General features: G+C 36.1%; 1 protein-coding gene across 2 annotated transcripts in view; it reads right to left on the bottom strand.

The window, feature by feature from the left end:
- Positions 1-3,375: 3,375 nt before the first annotated feature.
- The window catches only part of ofcc1 (orofacial cleft 1 candidate 1), a 46,791-nt gene continuing 28,122 nt past the window's right edge, over positions 3,376-22,044 (bottom strand). The window contains exons 6-8 of one of the 2 annotated variants that reach the window (XM_041247926.1): positions 17,258-17,461; positions 5,263-5,404; positions 3,376-4,634 (exon numbers count right to left, since the gene is read on the bottom strand). In XM_041247926.1, the coding sequence (XP_041103860.1) occupies positions 4,561-4,634; positions 5,263-5,404; positions 17,258-17,461 (420 nt within the window). In that variant the 3' untranslated portion in view covers positions 3,376-4,560. The remainder of the gene's footprint in view (positions 4,635-5,262; positions 5,405-17,257; positions 17,462-22,044) is intronic. The other variant, XM_041247927.1, reaches the window with a different exon arrangement.

The following is a 22,044-nucleotide window of genomic DNA, read 5'->3' as shown; positions in this document are numbered from 1 at the left end:
TGCTTGCTTTGATCATAAACACAACACAAATAACTAGTTTGTGACTGTTTACAATTTCCTGGATATGTCAGTTAGATAGGAGAACATTAGCACACTCCAGTGTGTGCAGACATTGTGTAATACACCATACCTCTGGTGTAACAAGTACCTTTTGCACACCAGAGAAGTGGTGTATTACAACAACTGCACACCCTGGCGTGTGTTATTGTGCTTATACAAATACAGTTAAGTTTTTAATATATACAGGCCATGATATATACCACTCCTGGGGTGGTATATATTATCGGAACCGCACAGCCTGAAGTGGTTTATATCACATATAACACGGCTACCTGTCATTTGTGGTAATAAAAAATAATTAAAACACATTTAAATTAAGACAAAACCAGAAACTTTTATTGTATATACATCCGCAGTGTAATATAGTCTCAATTTTTACTTAAATTAATTCATTTTTCGCTTATTAAAAATAAATTGCACATGTTCGTTTATTGTGAATTTCTGCATCGAAAGTGCCATCTCACTAGAAATTAGAGGGCTGAGCACAAACTGTGATGATGGGCGGAGTTTCAAATGACACTAAGGAAGTAAGGAGAGCAGCTGTGATGGAGACTGAAGCCGGATCTTGAAGTGAGTCTGTGAACTCATTATATGCAAGCATTTACTATAAAGTTTATACATATTCTAGTACGTTTTCATCCTTTTGGATCTCAAAATATGTTTTTGTTATTTGTTGGACACCCTCGCATCCAAGTCATGCCAGATTAAGTTGTAGCCCATGCTGTAGTTTTTTTATTTATTTATTTTTCAATCTTTGTTTTCTTCTATTTCATTTAGCTGTTCCTCATCTACTGTTGTGTCTGTTCTTGCTGGTGCACTTATTTTATTTATTAATTTGTTTTCAGATGGACTGCTGTCTTCCCTCAAAGTTGGTGTTGTACCAGTTATGTGGATTTTCATCCCCAAATATATTCAAGGAAATAGGTGAAATGCCACTAACTTTTAACAATGGTTTTGTAACTAATAACAAATAAAATGGCGGTTTGTCATGGAATTTCGAATGTAGTGGTGCATAGTGATTTACTCAGTGTGAAGAGGATCATTAGTATGCAAGCCATGGTATATGCTATATATATGCACATTCATGTGATGCTGTTTAATCAATCAGAGGTTGTTATTTTTCCAAGCCCGTGTTTATATATATATATATATATATATATATATATATATATATATATATATATATATATATATATATATATATATATATATATATATATATATACACACAGTGGCTTGTGAAAGTATTGACCCCCCTTGGCATTTTTCCTATTTTGTTGCCTTACAACCTGGAATTAAAATAGATTTTTTGGGGGTTTGTATCATTTGATTTACACAACATGCCTACCACTTTGAAGATGCAAAATATTTTTTATTGTGAAACAAACAAGAAATAAGACAAAAAAATAGAAAACTTGAGCGTGCATAAGTATTCACCCCCCCAAAGTCAATACTTTGTAGAGCCACCTTTTGCAGCAATTACAGCTGCAAGTCTCTTGGGGTATGTATCTATAAGCTTGGCACATCTAGCCACTGGGATTTTTGCCCATTCTTCAAGGCAAAACTGCTCCAGCTCCTTCAAGTTGGATGGGTTCCGCTGGTGTACAGCAATCTTTAAGTCATACCACAGATTCTCAATTGGATTGAGGTCTGGGCTTTGACTAGGCCATTCCAAGACGTTTAAATGTTTCCCCTTAAACCACTCAAGTGTTGCTTTAGAAGTATGCTTAGGGTCATTGTCCTGCTGGAAGGTGAACCTCCTTCCCAGTCTCAAATCTCTGGAAGACTGCAACAGGTTTCCCTCAAGAATTTCCCTGTATTTAGCGCCATCCATCATTCCTTCAATTCTGACCAGTTTCCCAGTCCCTGCCGATGAAAAACATCCCCACAGCATGATGCTGCCACCACCATGCTTCACTGTGGGGATGGTGTTCTCGGGGTGATGAGAGGTGTTGGGTTTGTGCCAGACATAGCATTTTCCTTGATGGCCAAAAAGCTCAATTTTAGTCTCATCTGACCAGAGTACCTTCCATATGTTTGGGGAGTCTCCCACATGCCTTTTGGCGAACACCAAACGTGTTTGCTTATTTTTTTCTTTAAGCAATGTCTTTTTTCTGGCCACTCTTCTGTGAAGCCCAGCTCTGTGGAGTGTACGGCTTAAAGTGGTCCTATGGACAGATACTTCAATCTCCGCTGTGGAGCTTTGCAACTCCTTCAGGGTTTTCTTTGGTCTCTTTGTTGCCTCTCTGATTAATGCCCTCCTTGCCTGGTCCGTGAGTTTTGGTGGGCGGCCCTCTCTTGCCAGGTTTGTTGTGGTGCCATATTCTTTCCATTTTTTAATAATGGCCTTAGTGGTGCTCTGTGGGAAGTTCAAAGTTTCTGATATTTTTTTATAACCCAACCCTGATCTGTACTTCTCCACAACTTTGTCCCTGTTCTGTTTGGAGAGCTCCTTGGTCTTCATTGTGCCGCTTGCTTGGTGGTGCCGCTTGCTTAGTGGTGTTGCAGACTCTGGGGCCTTTCAGAACAGGTGTATATATACTGAGATCATGTGACAGATCATGTGACACTTAGATTGCACACAGGTGGACTTTTTTTAACTAATTATGTGACTTCTGAAGGTAATTGGTTGCACCAGATCTTATTTAGAGGCTTAATAGCAAAGGGGGCGAATACATATGCACGCACCACTTTTCCGTTATTTATTTTTTAGAATTTTTTTAAAGAAGTTATTTTTTTTCATTTCACTTCACCAATTTGGACTAATTTATGTATGTCCATTACATGAAATCCAAATAAAAATCAATTTTAATTCCAGGTTGTAAGGCAACAAAATAGGAGAAATGCCAAGGGGGGTCAATACTTTCGCAAGCCACTGTATATATATTTATGCAACTTTTCTTTTTTATATGTATACACTTTATAATTATATTAACTGTATCCATCTACTAAAAAACTAGACAATACCTATTGGAAAGGTACAGTAAGTATTGTACTAAAAGAAAAAAAAAAAAACTGCTATGTAAATATTTTGGCGTCCCCTTAAAATTTGGCGTCCCCTTGTGACCAGCCGGTGCACAGGATGTTGTAGTGTAGGGAGGAAGCGATGACACGAGAATTTTTCAAAACGACAGTGGCTGTTTTTTATTAGCAAGCATACAGGAATAAAACAAAACAAAAAACTAAGACAAGAACAAACAAAAAACAGTAATAGTAACAATAATACTCTCTCTCGCTCTCATTATATATATATATATATATATATATTATATAGATATATATATATATATATATATATATATATGATAGCCCTCCCTCGGATATATATCATTACATATGAACTAAAACTATTTACAAAACAGATTTTAAACCATCAAATACAAATAATACTGTTGACACATATACAGCACATTCTTATTTCGTTGTGATAGATGCATTTTTTTAGGGAATCACAGTATCAGGTTTACCATTTCTCAATAGACTAACATTCGGTGCACCCTCGCTAATCTGAAAAGGCATGCATTACGCGCACACCCACACTCTTAACAGCGCACCGCCAACACACAGAGCACACAGCAAGCAAGCAAGCAAGTAAAAACATAAACTTTGTTTCAAGTTTCCTAGCTTTACTTTCCTGCCATATTTTCTTCCCCAGGGCGTTTTAAATTACGTTTTTCATTTAATCATTTTGGGTCAATTGCAACGAACTGAAAGCAGTGTTCTAACTGTAACAGCGTTGACATCTAACATCCTATGAGCTAATTTTCATTGGCAGTCCCTGGGCAAACACAAAAACACAAAAAGAAAATAATACAAATAAAGTGACATTTACAAAAGGGAATATGATCGAACATCAGATTAATGGCAGATGAAAAAACACAACAGACAAATAAAAGAAAATGAAGAATTATACACATTTAAATACACAACTAAGTAATAAAAAAACACAGAAACACCCTAGCAGGGAAGATGAATCCATAGCAATCCTTAATCGGAGGCAGTAGACACAGGTGTGTGATGGACACAGTTGAAAACAACAAAGACCAGTGATGTGCTATGACTCACAGAGAACAATTGCAAATACGTTGTTATTGTTTGAATGAGAATTGAAATGATACAAAACAAAAACAAACAAAACAAAACAGCAGACAAAAAAACAACACTTTTGCCACCTGCCACTACAGCCCCAAAACAGCTAGTGCCCTTTTACATTGTACTTACACTAGTGGTGATCAGTTATGAAAAGTTAAAAGTCATCTTTTAAAATGATCATTCTTCACAACATGTATATAAGGCAGGATCACAAAGTAGGCTTGTTTCCAGTAATGTTGTGGAACCAAATTCAGAATCCACCAAACTCGGACACAGTACTGTCAGGACCAGATATTACTGATAGTCAATTAAGTATGTTTTGAATAGTATAGTCACTCATAATCGATGTCCAAGTACAGAATGTATTTTTTTTTTTTACCCAGGATATCAGAACCTTCTCTGTAGATGTCAGCGTTTGGAACCTGCTGGAACTGCCATGGAATCCAAATAACTTCTTCCTGCTGGCTCAACTCTAGGAGAGCCTAAAAAAGGAGTCCAAGCAAGCAAGTCAAATTTACTTTTAATATCTGCATTGCAAAACTTCAGGTCTGCACAAAACCAAAGCCTGTACCCAGAATCGCATTGATTTTTGATGTATTATACAAATCAAGCAGCCTGAATATTATCCAGCTAACATGAGCCCAATATTACTCCTTATAGTAATACTGGGTCTCCCAAGTGAGGTGTATCGTAGAATTGTGTCTACACTATCTTTAAAAGTATGATTTCAATAAAGGGGACATGAATATCAACCAAACCTTTGTATTACATATATTAATGTAATCTTTTATTTTCTTGAGAGAGAGAGAGAGAGAGAGAGAGAGAGAGAGAGAGAGAGAGAGAGAGAGAGAGAGAGAGAGAGAGCCACATAATATGGAACTAGCCACAGAAACTGTTTATTTTTAATCCCTGTACTGGTAGGACATGCCCTAGACCATGGTCGGAGATGATGTGGAACTGAGCATCAACATTGTGTGATTGATTGGTGGCTTAAGTTTGTATTGCTATTAATACCTCACTATTTATTGTGATTAATATTTACATGAAATGAAGGGCTTGAAGTAAATCAGACAGAACGGCTCTGCGGAGCAGTCTTGGCACCATACTTACGCCACACTGCTTTCTTTTTCCTTTCCCTTAGTTCACATTTAGAGGATGGTCCTGGCTCACTGTCTGCTTCATTGACGTTTTTATGCATAACTGCATTGACTTCGCTCTGTAAAACATTTAGTCCACTGATGTCACCAGTTACCTGTAATGGAAACACAAAATTAAACTATAATATTGTCTCCATGGTAAATATATCTAATTTAATTATCTAACCCCCATAACCACCAACCATTAAACATACTGGGGAATGAAGTTATTTACTAGACGTTATATGTTAAGAGGGAAGGTCAAAAACAGGATAATTATGTAAGAAAAAAAAAAAACTATTTGTTTTTTCAAGAATTTCTTCTGATTTCTAAAGGGCTGCAGAGACCTCAATACTAATGAACCATGCACTCTCATTGCAATCAAGTGTATCATGCACTGAGTAATTATAAAATGCACACAATAGCAGAACTGATGCATTTTGTCAATTACTGTTGCTGTAAGGTATTTTTAAAGTTTAATTTTTATTTAAAATATAAATTAGCTCAATATCCAGTAAGCATGGTTTACTTTGGATACTGTATTTAGACAGCTCAGTAATATAAACATTAAGACAATAACTATGGTGTAGAAAAAACACACTGTTAGTGTACAGTATGTTAGTAATCTTCATTATTTTATCACACCTAGGGCCCTATTTAGCAAATATGTGCACAGCCACTATCGCTAGGGCAAAAATGACATTGTTTGCGAAGATCGCTGCGATAGCGCACAAAAACATATTTAGAAGTCTGGTCTCATGCATGGGCTAACGTACATCAAATAGTGAATCATGCACACAGCCAATCAGCACAGTTGGGGGAGCACGGTTACAACAAATAAAGATTCAACGTTTCCTTTAAGAGGACTCGTACATTCTGTGTGAAACCAACAAAAAAAAAAGGAAGACGACACAAGCGCCTCAAGCAAGGCTAATTTTTTTTTAGCAGTGGGGGGGGGGGGGGGGGGGGGGGGGGGGGGGGGGGTCAATACTTATGAAATCATCTATAAGCAAAGTAAAGTTATAAAGTAATCAGGAGTTTTCCTTAAGTTAGGCCAGTATAGCTCACCTTTGAACCGTGAGCATCGTTGGTGCCTTTATTATGAATGCTTTCTTGTTAAAAAAATATACTGACAAAACGCATTTGCGTCTTATACAACAATAACTAAGTCTGCATTTTTTTTTACCTTTTTTTATGTGTACCTGTGAACTCCTGTCTAAAAGACACCTGCAACCTCGAACATCTGCTTCCTTCAGACCCTGTAATCGTTCCTCTGTAAGTTCAACGTCCATTATGGAGAGCAATGTTGTGTAAAACACAAGAAGCCAGGATGATATTGCTAACCTTCTGAGGAGTGTACTGTAGTGTTCCACCACAGATATCGGAATCACATTATGAGGATTCCAAATGTTCGCTCAATTACAGTACAAGCACATTTAAAGGTATGATTATACCTTCAGCCGTGGTCATGGGGTTGAGCAGCAGTCTCAATAGCTACTGCATTATTTATTGGCAAATACCCTTATCCAGGGTGACTTACAAGTGTTACAAAATCAGAGTACAAAGTATTGCATCATAAAATATCACCTTAATCCAGCGTGCACTGCATATTTCTTTTATTTCTTTTTTCTCTTTGCTGCAAAAATGTTTTCTAATTGCCTTATGGGTTGGCGAATGTTGCTAAATAGGGCCCTAATCAATAACTGAGTAATATGAATATGCTACTCTTATATTTCAGCACAAGAAGTGGTTTGGAAAGTTAAGGCATGTTAAAAACTGGTCCAAAGGATCCAAGTTATTAGTTTGAATGATGATGGACACAAAAATGAAGTTGCATCAGGGAGGTAGAAAGCCCTGCCCATGAAAAGGGGCAGGCAAAGCCCTGCTGAATTAAAATGGATTTATTTATTTTACAATGGGATCCCCTCCACCCCTGTGTAGTTTATTATTTTGTGTTTGGATTATTTTGTAGCATGATATATATATATATAAAAATGGCAAAAGCCGTGTGTTTTGTTATTGTTTTGTTTCTGGCAGAGGCGAGATTAGGCAGCTCAACCCTTGCTAGTGTATATGTAAAACCTTGTGGTAATGTGTGGCTGTCGGTTAGTGCGTTGTTAAACTAGCCGGCCGTTGCATATAATTAATAACCTCATGCAGATTGTGGCCGAGGGGTAATAGAATAATTACCAGCTAGTTAAGCCCCTCCGCCATGATATATAAGCCTGTAGTGCTCTCAGTTCAAGGTGGAAGTACAGAGGAGAATACAGGAGAGCGAGAGGAGAAAAAACCATACAGGATCAATGACAGCTTTTTCCCAGCCTGACCTGTATTGGCTATTTTGTTTTGTGTTTGGGATTTGTTTTGTTTGCCTGTTTTATTTCGCTCGGTGAGCAACTGTATTTATTTTTGTACAAACCTTTATTTTTGTTATTTAAAAATATAAGAAGTATTAAACAAAATCTAGCTGGCCAGCATAAAAAGGATATTGGTTCGTTGATAAGGCACTGACTTGGTAGATAGGGCTTAAAGACGCCTGTGCTGTTAATAATATTGGTCTAGGTAACTTCAAAGTCTGAAGAGTGATTAAAACAGCATGCAAAATTATAGGCAAAACCAACAAGTGTGGCGGGGTGGGCTGGTGAGATGTGCAATTTTGTTTTGTAAAACCTGAATCTTTTTACAATGGTTCATAAAAACCATGATTCTCACTCTTAAATAATTGAACCAGTAATCCAAAACGTCCATGTGGTATGATGAATATCATGAAAAACAAAACTACACAATGAAAAGCAATAGGAAAGGGTTAATATTTTACTATACAGGGTCTTATAGCAGGGGTGTCCAAAGTTAGCACATCCACCCCTGGTGCTTGTTCCAACCCTGTTCTAAATTGTTTAATTGGACCAATTAACCTTTCATCCAGACCATGAAATTGTTCATTATATAATTTTACTTGTTAAATCTGGAGTGGAATGGAATTCCAGGACCATGATTGGACACCCCTGGATTATAGTGTGGTGGTATATTGTACATGCTTATGACATAAGATTTGAAAGGAAGTTATAAATGAGTAGCAAGCTAATTTTCCTGCTGTTTAACCTTCAGCATGGCTTCCTATTTGCTGCATAACCCTCATATGTGACATTGGTTATGCAGTACAGTAGGCTTGTATGCAGTTTAGAGGTGTGCAGATACTTGGAAAATCTAACTCCATCCCTTTAATATATTTTAAGTTATTAGGTATTAATTAGAATGGAATAAACATCTTAAATGTTTAGATTAGACAACACAAAATAAAGCTTCTATCGTTTGTCCTTGCCTGCACAATTATTGAGCAACAATCGGGTACCAGTAAACTCGTCCCAAAGCCAGGTTGGCCTAAGCACAATATTGCAAATATTCCCCAGTTATGTTCTCTTTTTAAACTCAGACGCAATTTACAAATACATAAAAAAATAAAATACAAATAATATACATGTGTTTCTCTTTTGTTGCTTGCAGTCTTTGTAAAGTAAATGTTAGTGAAATTATCATTCCGATTGTTATTATTGTTCATCAGTGGTCTGACTGGACTTCCCACTGATTTCATGGTAATCCGAGTTGCGTTATGTCCGATTTCACTTAGTTCCAAGATGACTTACGTCCGATTTGGCCAATAATGCTTGGGCTGACCTGGTTTTGGGATGCGTTGACTGTGAAACTAACAATCTGGAAGTGTGATTTCATTTAGAAACTGTCATGATCAAACACACTATAACCACATTTATTTTATTTAAGATTATTTGTCTTGCCTTTCTTTTATCCGTTTGATATAAAATCATCACGATTTCACTTCCTGATTTCCACTTTGCGTGTTTCCATAGAAATGCATAAATCTCCTAATGTGGGCAACACCTCTTCAGTGATTTATAAGATTGTAGTCCTGGACAGATTTAACAACTGACTAGACTTGACGAGCATCTCCCAGTATACACAGCTGTAGACAATTCAGTCAGAGCGATGAGTTCATAATTGTAGGGCTAAAGACAGTTGACATATATTTGACACAAATGAGGTAAAGGCATCTTTTCTTGTTAAATAAAAACATTTTTAACATCCTGTGGGGGGATGTTTTGACAAAAGCCTTTTAATTCCTAACCAAGCCAATGCAATTTTTAAAGAGAGACTAACCTATGAAAGAGGGATTCAATGCAAGGAGTACAGACAGAGATCATAAACTCACCTCAGACATTATACACTGAGCTACACGGAGAGCTCAGGTAGTATTTGAGACTTCGTTCATACCTAAGGATACGCGTTGATGCGCTTGATCATTTTATTCAGCGCTACACATGGGATATTAAAGTTTACTGTTCTGTCTATTTTTGTGGTTTTCAAAAGGTTGTAAGATCAGTGGAAGTTCGTCCAGCCCAGTACAGAGGTGGTGAGTATGGAACTTTGATAACAAAATCGATATGTGCTGTGTTTCAACTGAGCCACGGTACAACAATTGTGTCTAATTAAATTGCGATTTAAGTTTCATACTGGCCTGGAGTATATTACACAACTGTCTGAAGCAACCTTGAACAATGTATAAATACAGTAGACAGTGGCCTTTGTAGTTCTGTATATTTGTATACATGTATGTATGAATATATTAAATGCTGCATTAATGCAGCTTTGAGACTTTCTTTTTTAAGAGCTCAATTTAATGTTCTAAATTGTGTTGGTCTATATCCACTGCTGTTTATTAATTGAATAGATGGCAGAGTTGTTTTAAAAAGAAAAACAACACACTGCATAGCATTCATTGTTCAAAACAAGAAATACTTCAATGTTATTTCTCAAGGAACAGCTGTCAACTTAAATCTCAAAACCAGTTTGTTTAGAGGTTCTATTTTATATTCTTTGGTAAATGACATAAAACAGTAATAAAATCACCTCAAGTGTTCTTCAGAGTGTTGTAAATGCCCTTTGGTCTGACTGTACATATCTATATACATAAAACCACTATACATTTTCTGGAGAATTATATTAAATATGTAAAGAGCCTTCTGTTATAAAGGTAAACACGCAAGATGTTTCTCAGCTGTAATGCAGTACTGCTATCAATATTGTTTCAGAAAAGCTGCTGCTTCATTCTTTTAAGTGTCACTCAAGCTGGCAGGTCTTGTACTAAACATTCAACAACAAGAATGGAATCATGTTTTTTTTTTTTTTTTTTTTTTACGATAACTTACCTGTTTTGAAGAATAGCTTTGCTTTGTTTTTAATCATTTAGTTCCCAATTCTCTTCAAATATATATGGTATGAAATTGAAATGATTCAGTTTCAAAGTTACTGTGACAATTTCCCTTTTAATGATAACATTGATCTTTTAGGTACCTGAAGGTCACATAGATAAATTATCAACACAAAAATTATAAACTTAATTTTTTTTTTCTAATACAGTTCTCTTAAATTATCAATATTTAACACACAATAAACTTGTCTTAGAAGACAGTACAGTTATTGCAGTAATCCGTTTTGTTTGTGTTGACTGTGAGTGACACCTGACCAAGCAAGCCTGCCTGCCAGCCTACAGTTGAGCTGATGTGCTGAGCTTAAGTCTGGTGGACTACTTGTGACAAAAGGCTAGTTTCACAGACCCCAATTAGCACTAATCTTTGACAACTCAGTGTTAATTTATGTAAGGTAAAACAAGATTCATCTTAATTAGGGTTTGTGAAAGTATAGACGTATGTGTCTGGGGGAAAACTAAAGGTGCAAACCATGAATATTGTACTACGGAAACATACCAATGTGTAAGCATGTAGTCTTTCTGCATTCAGTTCATACTTCTGTAATGCAAGCGCTGTGTAATGCTGTAATGCAAGACCTGCCTCTTGAAACTGTTTTCGGGCCGCAGGTCTCCGAGCCTCCAAGTGTGGATTTCTGACCCTATTCAGTTGTAGCAATTCACTTGCTCCATAAAGTGGGTTTAAGTTTCACCCTCCTGTCCCTTTTATTAAGGTAAGTAGCCTGGCCAGGTTAAAACTCAGTTTCCCATAGTTCCTTGCTATTACCCTCTGTTCATCCTCTCCCCCCATTGGCTCATTCAGATATCCACTCCTTCAATCTCAGAGCTCCCTGGAAACCCTTATCGGTATTAAAGCTGGCTGGCTAGGCCAGAAAAAAACTCCCTTTTCTCGTGAGGACTCCATTTGACAAATAACAGCATATTACTTAATTACAGTGTAACATTAACTTTATTTTAGATAAATACAGGTGCATCAATTTACTCTTTTGTTAAAATCTTGTACTTTGTCTAAACCTTTCTTTTTTTGTTTACACTGTTACTTGTTTAAGTTTAGTTGCTGCTCAAGGTCTGTTTAGGGTTGTTTTTGTTAGTGTGTTCAGTCTCCATTTTGTTCCTGATCCTCCTGATATTTTCCAAACTGCTGTTCACCATTCAACCCGGTACTACTTGACAGACTCACCATTTTCTACGATCACTATTTGTTCATCAACCTTCATCCATCATCATTAGTATAGGACTCTGTTTGGGACTTCACTATTTGTTGGTGAGATTATTTCTTTTTGTTTGCTGGTTTTTTTCTACTTTGATACTTTGGTTCCTGTAATTTTGGTTTTGTTCTTTTGTTACTTTGGATTACATGTGCATTGCTTCACTGGACTTGTTGGGCCTAAATTTAATTTATCATCCATTGCCATCAAGACTGTCTTTGTAATTGTTTTCCCCATATACTTATTCATTCACCTTTGTCTTTTTTGCCTGTCGGTGTGTTGGTTTTGTATTGGTGTGGTGTTTGTGTGTGTGAGTTTATTGGAGGCCCACCGAACACCGCATTCATTTCACTTTAGTGTTAATTTGTTTGGATGTTTGTTTAGTTCACTTTACCTTCTTACTCACCTGTACCTTCCACTAAATGTTCTCTGCAATAAGTTGTTGTCCTTATTTAATTTATTACATTATAATTCACAACAATAAACCATTTGTTCATGAAATTGACACCTCTGATGTCCCTGCTTTTGCTGTCTGTCACTCTTGCTGACTTAGTTATTTATAGATATTGGGCCAGTAGTATCTCCTTAGGGAGGACAGTACAACTTCTTTTCAGTTGTGCAGAGTGATCGTTATACAGTGAAGCAACTTGGGCGGTCTGTCTCTCTCATCCACCATCCCGCCATTGTTACAGAGGCAGTCTCACTGTCGCTCGCTACTCTGACATCTTTGACACAGATGGGCTGCATACTTAAAATTAAGAACATTTAAATAGTTTCTTCACTTGTTTCTTGTAAACTTTTTGCTAAAATGTAATAGTTATTTTAATTCAAATACTTAATGGTTGCTATAAACTTGCTTCCTTTCATTAAACATGGTGATTAGAATTTGATAATTTTTTTTGCGGATTGTACATTCAGTGTTTGCGAGAACATAAAACTAACGACATGGAAGAATGCCAATGTTATTTTGTTCTGATAGGTTGTTTTGGAAAGACGCTATTCAGTTTAAAATTTGTTTGAATTTCAGAAAGTCAGAAAACAGTGACATTTTAATACTAGAACTGTCACGGCAGTCATTTTGACGGTTTTCACGTTTAAAATTTAAATTACTCTGCATGTGTGAAAAGATACACTGTGTTTACTTTTTTTTAAATGCATGTATTAAATACCCTGATGGCATTTGAAAGGCAGGATCGCAAAAAAAAAAAGTTATAATTCCCTCTACCTGGGACTGCCAGAGCAGTCGTTTTGACTGCCTTTTACAATACATGTTTTTATTTTGAATATAACCTACAATATTATATTTTATTTTTATATACATGCCTGTTGTCATCTCTACTGGATGTGGCAGCCATCAATTCTTTTGTTTTGTACAAGGAATGCACCAGGGAAAATATCAGTAGGAGAGATTTCATCTTGAAGCTGGCCACAGCTCTTTGGCAGAAACATTTCAGTCAGAAAACTGCAAAGCCTGGATTCTATGCTGCACTGAGTGACAGATGCGAGAGAAAACATGTGTTACTTTCAAATTAAAAACTACTTTTGTTTTTACAGTTTTCTATTTACACATGTTTACACACTTGTTTCTTATGAAATGTTTATTTTATTCATTTTTCTTTTTTTTAAGTAGTGCTTTATATGTGGTAAGTTAGAAAATAAACTATTTTATATTTAATTGTTAATTTAAATATGGCTATCTGGCTGTACAGATGTTTAGCATGATGTGCTTGAATAAAACTTTTGAGTTGTATTCGATAGCTTGTCTTTCATTTTAATGACTGCTGGTGGCAGTTTTAGGTATCGGTATAACCGCAGCGGATCTAGTGTCAATCACCATTTAGTGTTTTGTAATTAATTTTCTGTTAAGTCGCAGAATCGCTTTTCAGCAGGTTTTTCACATTCAGCCATTTTCTATTGTGAGGAGTGGAGATGAAAAGCGTTCCTTTGAAAAGGGGTGGGACTGACAGTGATATGAACCAATCACATGTCAGAGGAAGAATATTGCCCTGACGTGTAACGATATTAGGACAATAGTTCAAACTATTTTTGCTTTTATGATGAGGTTTTAACTGATTGCAGGCAATGTGGTCCAGTGGTTAAAGTCCAAGGCTTGTAACCAGAATGTCCCCGGTTCAAACACAGCTTTCACTAACGTACTGTGTGACTCTCAGCAAGTCACTTAACCAAAGTCCAATTGTAAGTGATACAATATAATCAGTAAATACAGTATAATTGTAAATCTAGAAAAACTACTCACTTCTAAGTCTTTTGTAGTTATTTTTGTCTTACTTTAATATAAATACATGTTAATTTGGATTCATATGTTGTTTTTTTTCTGACTTTATGTGAACGAGAAGACACACATTTGCCCGTTTTCCCATTCGAAATAGTGATATTTTGAAATATCACTGTCCTGGTCACAAAAGCAAAGTTTGTTGGGAATAATAGCCATTTTCTATACTTTTGAGGCATAAGCAATTAGGAAATAACACTTACTACCCAGGAACAAAAATTGTGTTACATACTATAATGCGCAGTTCACAGCCTACCTCTGTATAGCACTTTGTGATGGTGGTCCAATGTTAAAGGAGATTATATATATATATATATATATATATATATATATATAGATATATAGATAGATAGATAGATAGATAGATAGATAGATATATAGATAGATAGATATATAGATAGATAGATATATAGATAGATATATATCTAGATCTATATCTATATCTATATCTATATATATATATCTCTATATCTCTATCTATATCTATATATATCCTTTAACATTGGACCACCATCACAAAGTGCTATATAGTGGCTCTCAAAAGTATCCACCCCCTTTGGACTTTTCCACATTTTATTGTGTTACAACATGGAATCAAAATTGATTTAATTAGGTGTTTTTGCCACTGATCAACAGGAAGTCCATAATGGCAAAGGGAAAAATAAAATTGTTCTAAATTAATTACAAATACAAAACAGAAAATAATTGACTGCACAAGTATTCCGCCTCTTTGCTATGACACACCTAAATAAGCTCTGGTGCAACCAATTGTCTTTAGAAGTCACATAATTAGTTGAATGGAGTCGACCTGTGGGCAATTAAGGTGTTTCACATGATTTCAGGTTAAATACACCTGTTTCTGGGAGGTCCCACAGTTGGTTAGTACATTTCCTAACAAAAACTACATCATTAAGACGAAGGAACATTCAAAGCAAATCCAGAATAAGGTTCTACAAAAGCACCAATTGGGGGTAGGATATAAGAACATTACCAAGGCATTGAATATACCACAGAGCACAGTAAAGTCTATTAAGAAATGAAGAAAATATGGCACAACTGTGAATCTGTCTAGAACAGGCCGTCCTCAAAATCCGGGCGAGAAGGGCACTAGTCAGGGAGGCCACCAAGAGGCCCATGGCAACTCTAAAGGAGTTAGTCTTCCACGGCTGAGCTGGAAGACACTGTGCATATGGCAACAATAGCCTGGGTGCGTCACAAAACAGGTCTTTATGGGAGAGTTGGAAAAAAACTCATATTAAGAGTTTGCCAGGCATGTGGGAGACTGAGACCAAGTGGAAGAAGATTCTATGGTCTAGAGCTTTTTGGTCTCAACACTAAACGCTATGTATGGCGCAAGCCTAACACCGCACATCTTCCTGAGAGCATTATCCCTACCGTGAAGCATGGTGGTGGCAGCATCATGCTATGAAGATGCTTCTCTGCACCAGGGCCTGGAAAGCTCGTGAAGATAGAGATGCAGCAAAGTACAGAGAAATCCTGGAGGAAAACCTGTTAAAGTCTGCAAGAGACCTGGGACTTGGGAGAAGATTCATCTTCCAGCAGGACAATGACCCCAAACATACAGCCAAAGCCACACTGGAGTGGCTTAAAAACAAAAAGTCAATGTCCTGGACTGGCCAAGTCAAAGCCTGGACTTGAATCCAATTGAGAATATGTGGAAAAAGTTGAAAATTGCTGTTCACAAAGGTCCCCATCCAACTTGACGGAGCTTATGGAATTTTGCAAAGAAGAATGGGCAAAAATTGCAGTGTCCAGATGTGCAAAGCTGGTAGAGACTTATCCAAATAGACTCATGGCTGTAATTGCTGCCAAAGGTGCCTCTACCAAATATTGACTCAAGGGGGTGAATACTTATGAAATCAATTATTTTCTGTCTTGTATTTGTAATTAATTTAGAACAATTTGTAGATTTTATTTTTCACTTTGACATTATGGACTTGTTTTGTGTTGATCAGTGGCAAAAACTCCTAATTAGAAGAGACGAAACGGTGAGCGAACGGAGACTTTGTTTTTGAGAGTAAGCAGAATTAGCCTGCCCCTGTTTAGTTTAAAGAGAAAACAAAATATAAGTATTTAGTTTAGGACCCGAGAACGGGATAGGTTTTGTTTGTGTTCTGTTTGTTTTGTTTTCAAATAAAACCACGCTCCGGTGTGTTTCATTGCAAGAACGGCTGTTGCTTGGATTTGTTAAATTATTCTACATAACACAACGTCTTTAACCTGGTGGACGACAGCAAATACTTCACTATATATATATATATATATATATATATATATATATATATATATATATATATATATATATATAGTTATTGTTTTAAAATATAATCTTCAGACCAGTAAGAAAAGTATGTGAACAACATGATTTTTAATTGTAAGCAGTATACAACATTTTTTTCGTTTGTTTCACAATGTTTCCACTTGAAAAGTTGTTTGTAGATAGTTTCACCTGATATTTGATACACAACATTTCTCAGTTACTTCTTAACGATACAGATGACGGATTATAAACACCTACCATTACACCATCAACAGGGTGTAAGGCTATTATGGGCAGACAGAATACACTGTCTGAAAGGTTTGGGTGTGGGTCATCACTTTTGAGACTGTTCCTTGTGAAACATTACTTATTTGTGCAGTCTTGAACCCAGAAACACTGACAACAGAGAGCTGAATATACATTTCTCCTTTGTCTGTCTGATATTTTTATGTTAAAAAAATGCACATCATGGGGTTCATTTACATAACAAATTACTTTATGAATTTAAGTGTTAATCCATTTACCCAAAAGAGGTGTGCTGCATATCCTAGGTGTTTCTGATTTTCTATCCAACCTATGTAGAAGATGTTGACAAGTTCACACACCTACTGGAACAATGTGACTGAATGTTCAAACCTTTAATTTAGTTCACACTACATGACATTTTACACATGCTCTCATACTAAATATGTCGTGTGCAGGTTTTACATATTTATCATCTGGATTTCTAATGTTTTGTTTGGAGGCCCCTGTGTAAACTACAGAAAATGGAAGTGCACAAGATAAATGAGTGCATGCTGCATGCATTACACGTGAATACCAAAGCTTTTTGCTTGCTCGCTGATGCATTAATGCCATGCAAAAAGTACACTTCTTAACCGTACAAAGCACATTTTAGGGAAATACCTCAACAATAGCCCCATCAGGCAGACGGAGGAAGTGGCGGTAGAGAGTTCTGAGCCCACAGAGGTGGACAGTGTAGATAGACACATGAGTTGTGATTTCTTTATGACCATCTGCAAATCCTGAGGTTTCACAGCGATGCTGAGGGCCACAGCTGGGATCTCCAACACTGGGATCATCTGTCCAGATGTAATCATACACTGCCACCTAGTGAGACAAGCCAAACAACCCCCACCCACACCCACAACCCAGTTTAATTATGAATTGTCAAGGGTTTGGAATACCAATCATGGCTTTCAGTAAACCTGAAGAGAGACAAAGAAAGAGACAGGGCTGTTCCACATACCTGCCTGCACTCAGTAATACAAATCCTCAGTACACATTCCAAACAATTAATTCCACATAAAAGAAAATATAATTGCCTCTTTTTTAAAACGGAAAACAAAGAAAGATGCACAAGAACTTGTTAACCCTTTCTCAAGCACAAACTCACTGCAAAGCCATTTGCAGTAACTCTAATGTTTATCTCAGGATTTAAGGACTGGAAACATTTAATGAGAGAACGCAGGGCCTTCTGATGTGTGTGGCTTTGCAAACAAACAATTCATATTATACAGAAACACATGGTTGTAAAATGAAGACTTCAATTTTAGCAGTAACCTATTATTTTAGAATGTTTTGAAGCTTTTTTTTTAAATGATGTGTTAACAATACATGAAAATTCCTTTTTTTTATACATTCAAAATATCAACACAAAAACATATAATTTATAGAATAATATAAATTGTTTTACCTATATATATATATATTTTCTTAGGGATGATCGAGTGTTAATTTCAACTGTGTTATGAATGCACTTCCTAATGTGTCTTACATATAAATTACACATCTATCCATTTTTATGTTTATAGTTTAAGAAACGTTAAAGAGTTTTTATCCTGTTATATGTTTGTTTATGTTGCAGACTTAACATTTCATTTAATTAGCAAACACTGTTAATATGCTCCCTGAAGCATTGGTGTAATGTTAGTATCTGTTGTCTTTGTGTTCTTATGTGTTGTATAGTAAGCTATTGAACCTACAATGCATTTCACTCATCTATGAAAAAAACAGTAAAAGGAAACAGCATGAAACATGTTACATAGGTCATGTAACTCGACATCATTCATGCATTACTGAGCCAGTGGTTCACCTGATATTTGATACACAGGATACTGTGGCTGTGTCAACAAGAGTGCCAATACCTGGATTAACCTGTTTTCAAGGAAGCGCCTAGCTTTAGTCACTGAGGGGTGAAAATACAGCTATACATCCGGCTGTGTAGTCCTTCTGTACGCACAGTATACTTTTGTTTTAGCATTTAAAACAGCTCAACTACCACCACACAGGGGTCTTACAGCCTGACCAACCATCATAATGTCAATGTCTTCAAGTCTAGACTAAAAACCTATTTCTATAGCCTGGGATTTTCATCCAGATGAGCTGATATCCTCTTGCCCCGATATTGTTCCCACTGTTTTTTATTTATTTAATTTATTTTTGTTTTAAATCTAGATTAAAATCATATTTTTATAATACAGCTTATATATTCTATTTTGTTTTTATTCTGTTCTTTTTTAAAATGCTTACTGTTGTTAGGTAATATGTACTGCTTTTGCCTTTGTAATGTGCTTTGTGGCGACTTGTTGCAAAAGGCGCTATATAAAAATAAAATTGGCTTGAATAAGACTCAATAAGAGTGAACAGTGATGCATGACTGAAAATCATCTCCATGTACAAATACAGATCATGGAAACTGACTCATTCATAATGAAGACAAGCAGTGACAGGTTCTTAAGATTGCTTCATTAAAACATGAGTCACTCAGATAGCAATTCTTAAAATCAAGATGCTTTCTACAACAGTGCTCATTAGGTTCAATGAAGGTAAACAGCAAATAGGGAATTTTCAAAATGATCAAAGTTTACAAAATTCAAAGTGGCCAAATTGATTTTGCATATATAAAAAAGTACCTGGGTTAAACAAAACAGCATTTTAATGAATCATTACAAAAAAAAAAAAAACTGCTTAAAAGTTAATATAAACTGCACAAATGTCTATTCAAGATTGCTTTATATTTGGAATCATTAAAAGGGAAGCTACAACAAAAAACTGCTACAGCAATATAACAGAAAACAACCCTAGATTTTTTTTTTTTTGGCCAAATCCAACTGTAATTCATATTTTCCCTCAGCAGCATTTCAAAGTGAACAACTCACTGTACAATCAACCTATGTAGTATGTAGCACACTGCTCTCCAGCAGCACATGACAGGGTTCTGTATATAGCCCCTTCAGTCCAATGTATTATTTGTTTATTTTTTTTTGCATGAAGATAACACACATGAATGACATGACCACATTTACAGGCTCGGGGCCTGGGGGAGACAGGATAAAGGGTACAGTTTAGGAAACTGTACCCTTTATCCTCCATCCTCCATCCTCCAACTGCTTTACAGTTTACAACAGTATAACTTTAAATAGGAGAACTCCATTGTGATTACTGGTTAAGATTGCAATCAAATTGATACTGTTCATGTTACAGTACATACAAACACTAGCTTTCGAGACCTAAAAGGTATTTTTTTTTCAGTGCTAAGTTGAAACAGATGCTATTGTTTACACAAATTCATACAAATTATTTAAACTACATTGTATACTTGATGCTTAGCTGAGGTATAATTGCATCTGTGTATCTGCACAAATAGTATGTTGCCTTTTCTGTCACAGACAGCATTGTCCATCCACCCAAACAGTGTGTGTGTCTGGCTGGTCAATGTGCATTCAGTGGCTTTTATCTGCTTCTGTATGATAGCACTAAGTAATGGTCTTCATTTAGAATCAACGGCTCTGCATTTTACAGAGACCAGCTGCGGGTTACACTGACAGGATTCATCTGAGCTAACCTCATTTTAAAGTATCCACTCTGGGTTTATAGTTTTAGCTGTATTTAGAAATCGGATGCAGTGCATAGCTTTTGTCTGAACTGAGTGAGTACTGGTTTCAGTCTCATTAGCATGGCTAAGAGCACATCAGACACAAAGGAGACTGGAAGCACAGACCTCTACATGGCAGCCTATGAGGATAGGAGATGCCATTATGTTGCAGGGAGCTACATAAAAAAAATTGTGAAAGAATGTGTCGGCATTGCTGTTTTAAATACATGCACTGTGTAAAGGGAAAATGGAGACACAGAAGGGCTTTGACAATTAACTTTTTTCAATCTGTGGTAACCCATTTTGGAACAAAATCATAAGAGGCCCTTAGCATCCTAAAACGAGTTCAGATTTAAGGCGAGTAAAAGGTCATAGTTGTAATCAGTTCATACAGTCAAAAATTGCATATGAGAAATTTACAGTAGTACAGAATTTGAAAACATACAGAATGCTCAATATAAACACAATATACATTTATTGACTACCACATTGTCTAAGGTTTAATTTTATTCTAATTTATTTTCTATTTGCATGGACTTTTTGCATGGACTTATATCTTTTTTTTCAAATCACTGAAGTGACAAACAATGGTACGTAATTTTGGCACATTATTATGTATGGTATAATGCAGTTGGTTGAATAATTCAAGGCATTATGAAATAAGTGCAACAAACAAGGCACAAAATGTATTTACTTCACCTTTATTTTTCCTTTCATTAAGACAAAAGCTGCCAACCTGCCTATTTACAATCTCCCTCTTCCTTTGTCCTCAGACATGTTTCTACCAGGTTCCTTATAGTTTCAGTTCTGTCCCACTTGGCTTTAATTTACAGTGGGAAAATAATTAGAATCTCACTTTTCTGAAGAAGGGAGTGAAAATGTAAACAATGCTTCCCTCCGGGCGAGTGCTTTATCAAATTGACAGGTGCATTTGAATTTCCTTGGGTGGGGAACATAATAGGTTATTTATGTGTCATTCCAACAGAAAGGCTCGGCCATCAAGATGGGCAGCAGACTTCCCCACACTGGCATTTTGCACCTAATCTGGCGATTCAGAACCCTCGATCAGGCCACAGACATTTATAAGCTGAAAATGTGTACCTGCCTGCAAACTCCAAAGTGCCTGGGGGAAATTGCCAGTGTTCAATACAGAATGTGACCATTTGAAGGCATTACTGGGATTAATGTACACATAGCAACCCTGTGGTGCTGGGGATGAGTCCAAAACAAGAAAATAGTGAAAAATCTGCCAAAACCCAACAGAATTATCTCATTTGATGTAATTTTCATTGATCCTTTCAGAGTGTCCAGTAGACTACAACAGGTAAATTTAGTGAAAGAGAAACATATTATAATGATGAAAATGAAAATAAGCACATCTTATTATAAACACATTAAAACATGCATTGATAAAAAATAATAACTATCATGACTATCCTATTAAATATCTAGTGTACAAGAGGTAGTGCAACATGGGGTTGAAATGAATGCTTGGGCTTTTAGTATTACATGTCGATAGGATGTACATAAAACAAAGAATTGAGAAATACACTTTAACAAAAGAATTGCTGAATCTAATAGTATATAAGTCAATAATAAATATACAGTATTTCGTTCTGCTAAATAAATACATATAAAATTAAATGTTTCTTTTCCCAAAAGTCCAAATAAAAAGAGACAACTTTCTTTTTCATCTTTACGCACTGCAGCTGGAAAGAATGTATTCCTAAATGCACGACATGGAATGTGGCTTTTCTGTATATCTAAATGTTATTGACTGTCTTTGCTGCTACAGTGTTGTTTATTCATTCACCCG

This window comes from Polyodon spathula, chromosome 4 (genome assembly GCF_017654505.1).
Source record: "Polyodon spathula isolate WHYD16114869_AA chromosome 4, ASM1765450v1, whole genome shotgun sequence".
Lineage (NCBI taxonomy): Eukaryota > Metazoa > Chordata > Actinopteri > Acipenseriformes > Polyodontidae > Polyodon > Polyodon spathula.
The sequence above is the reverse complement of the archived record's forward strand: the minus strand, read 5'-3'. Positions and strand labels throughout refer to the sequence as shown.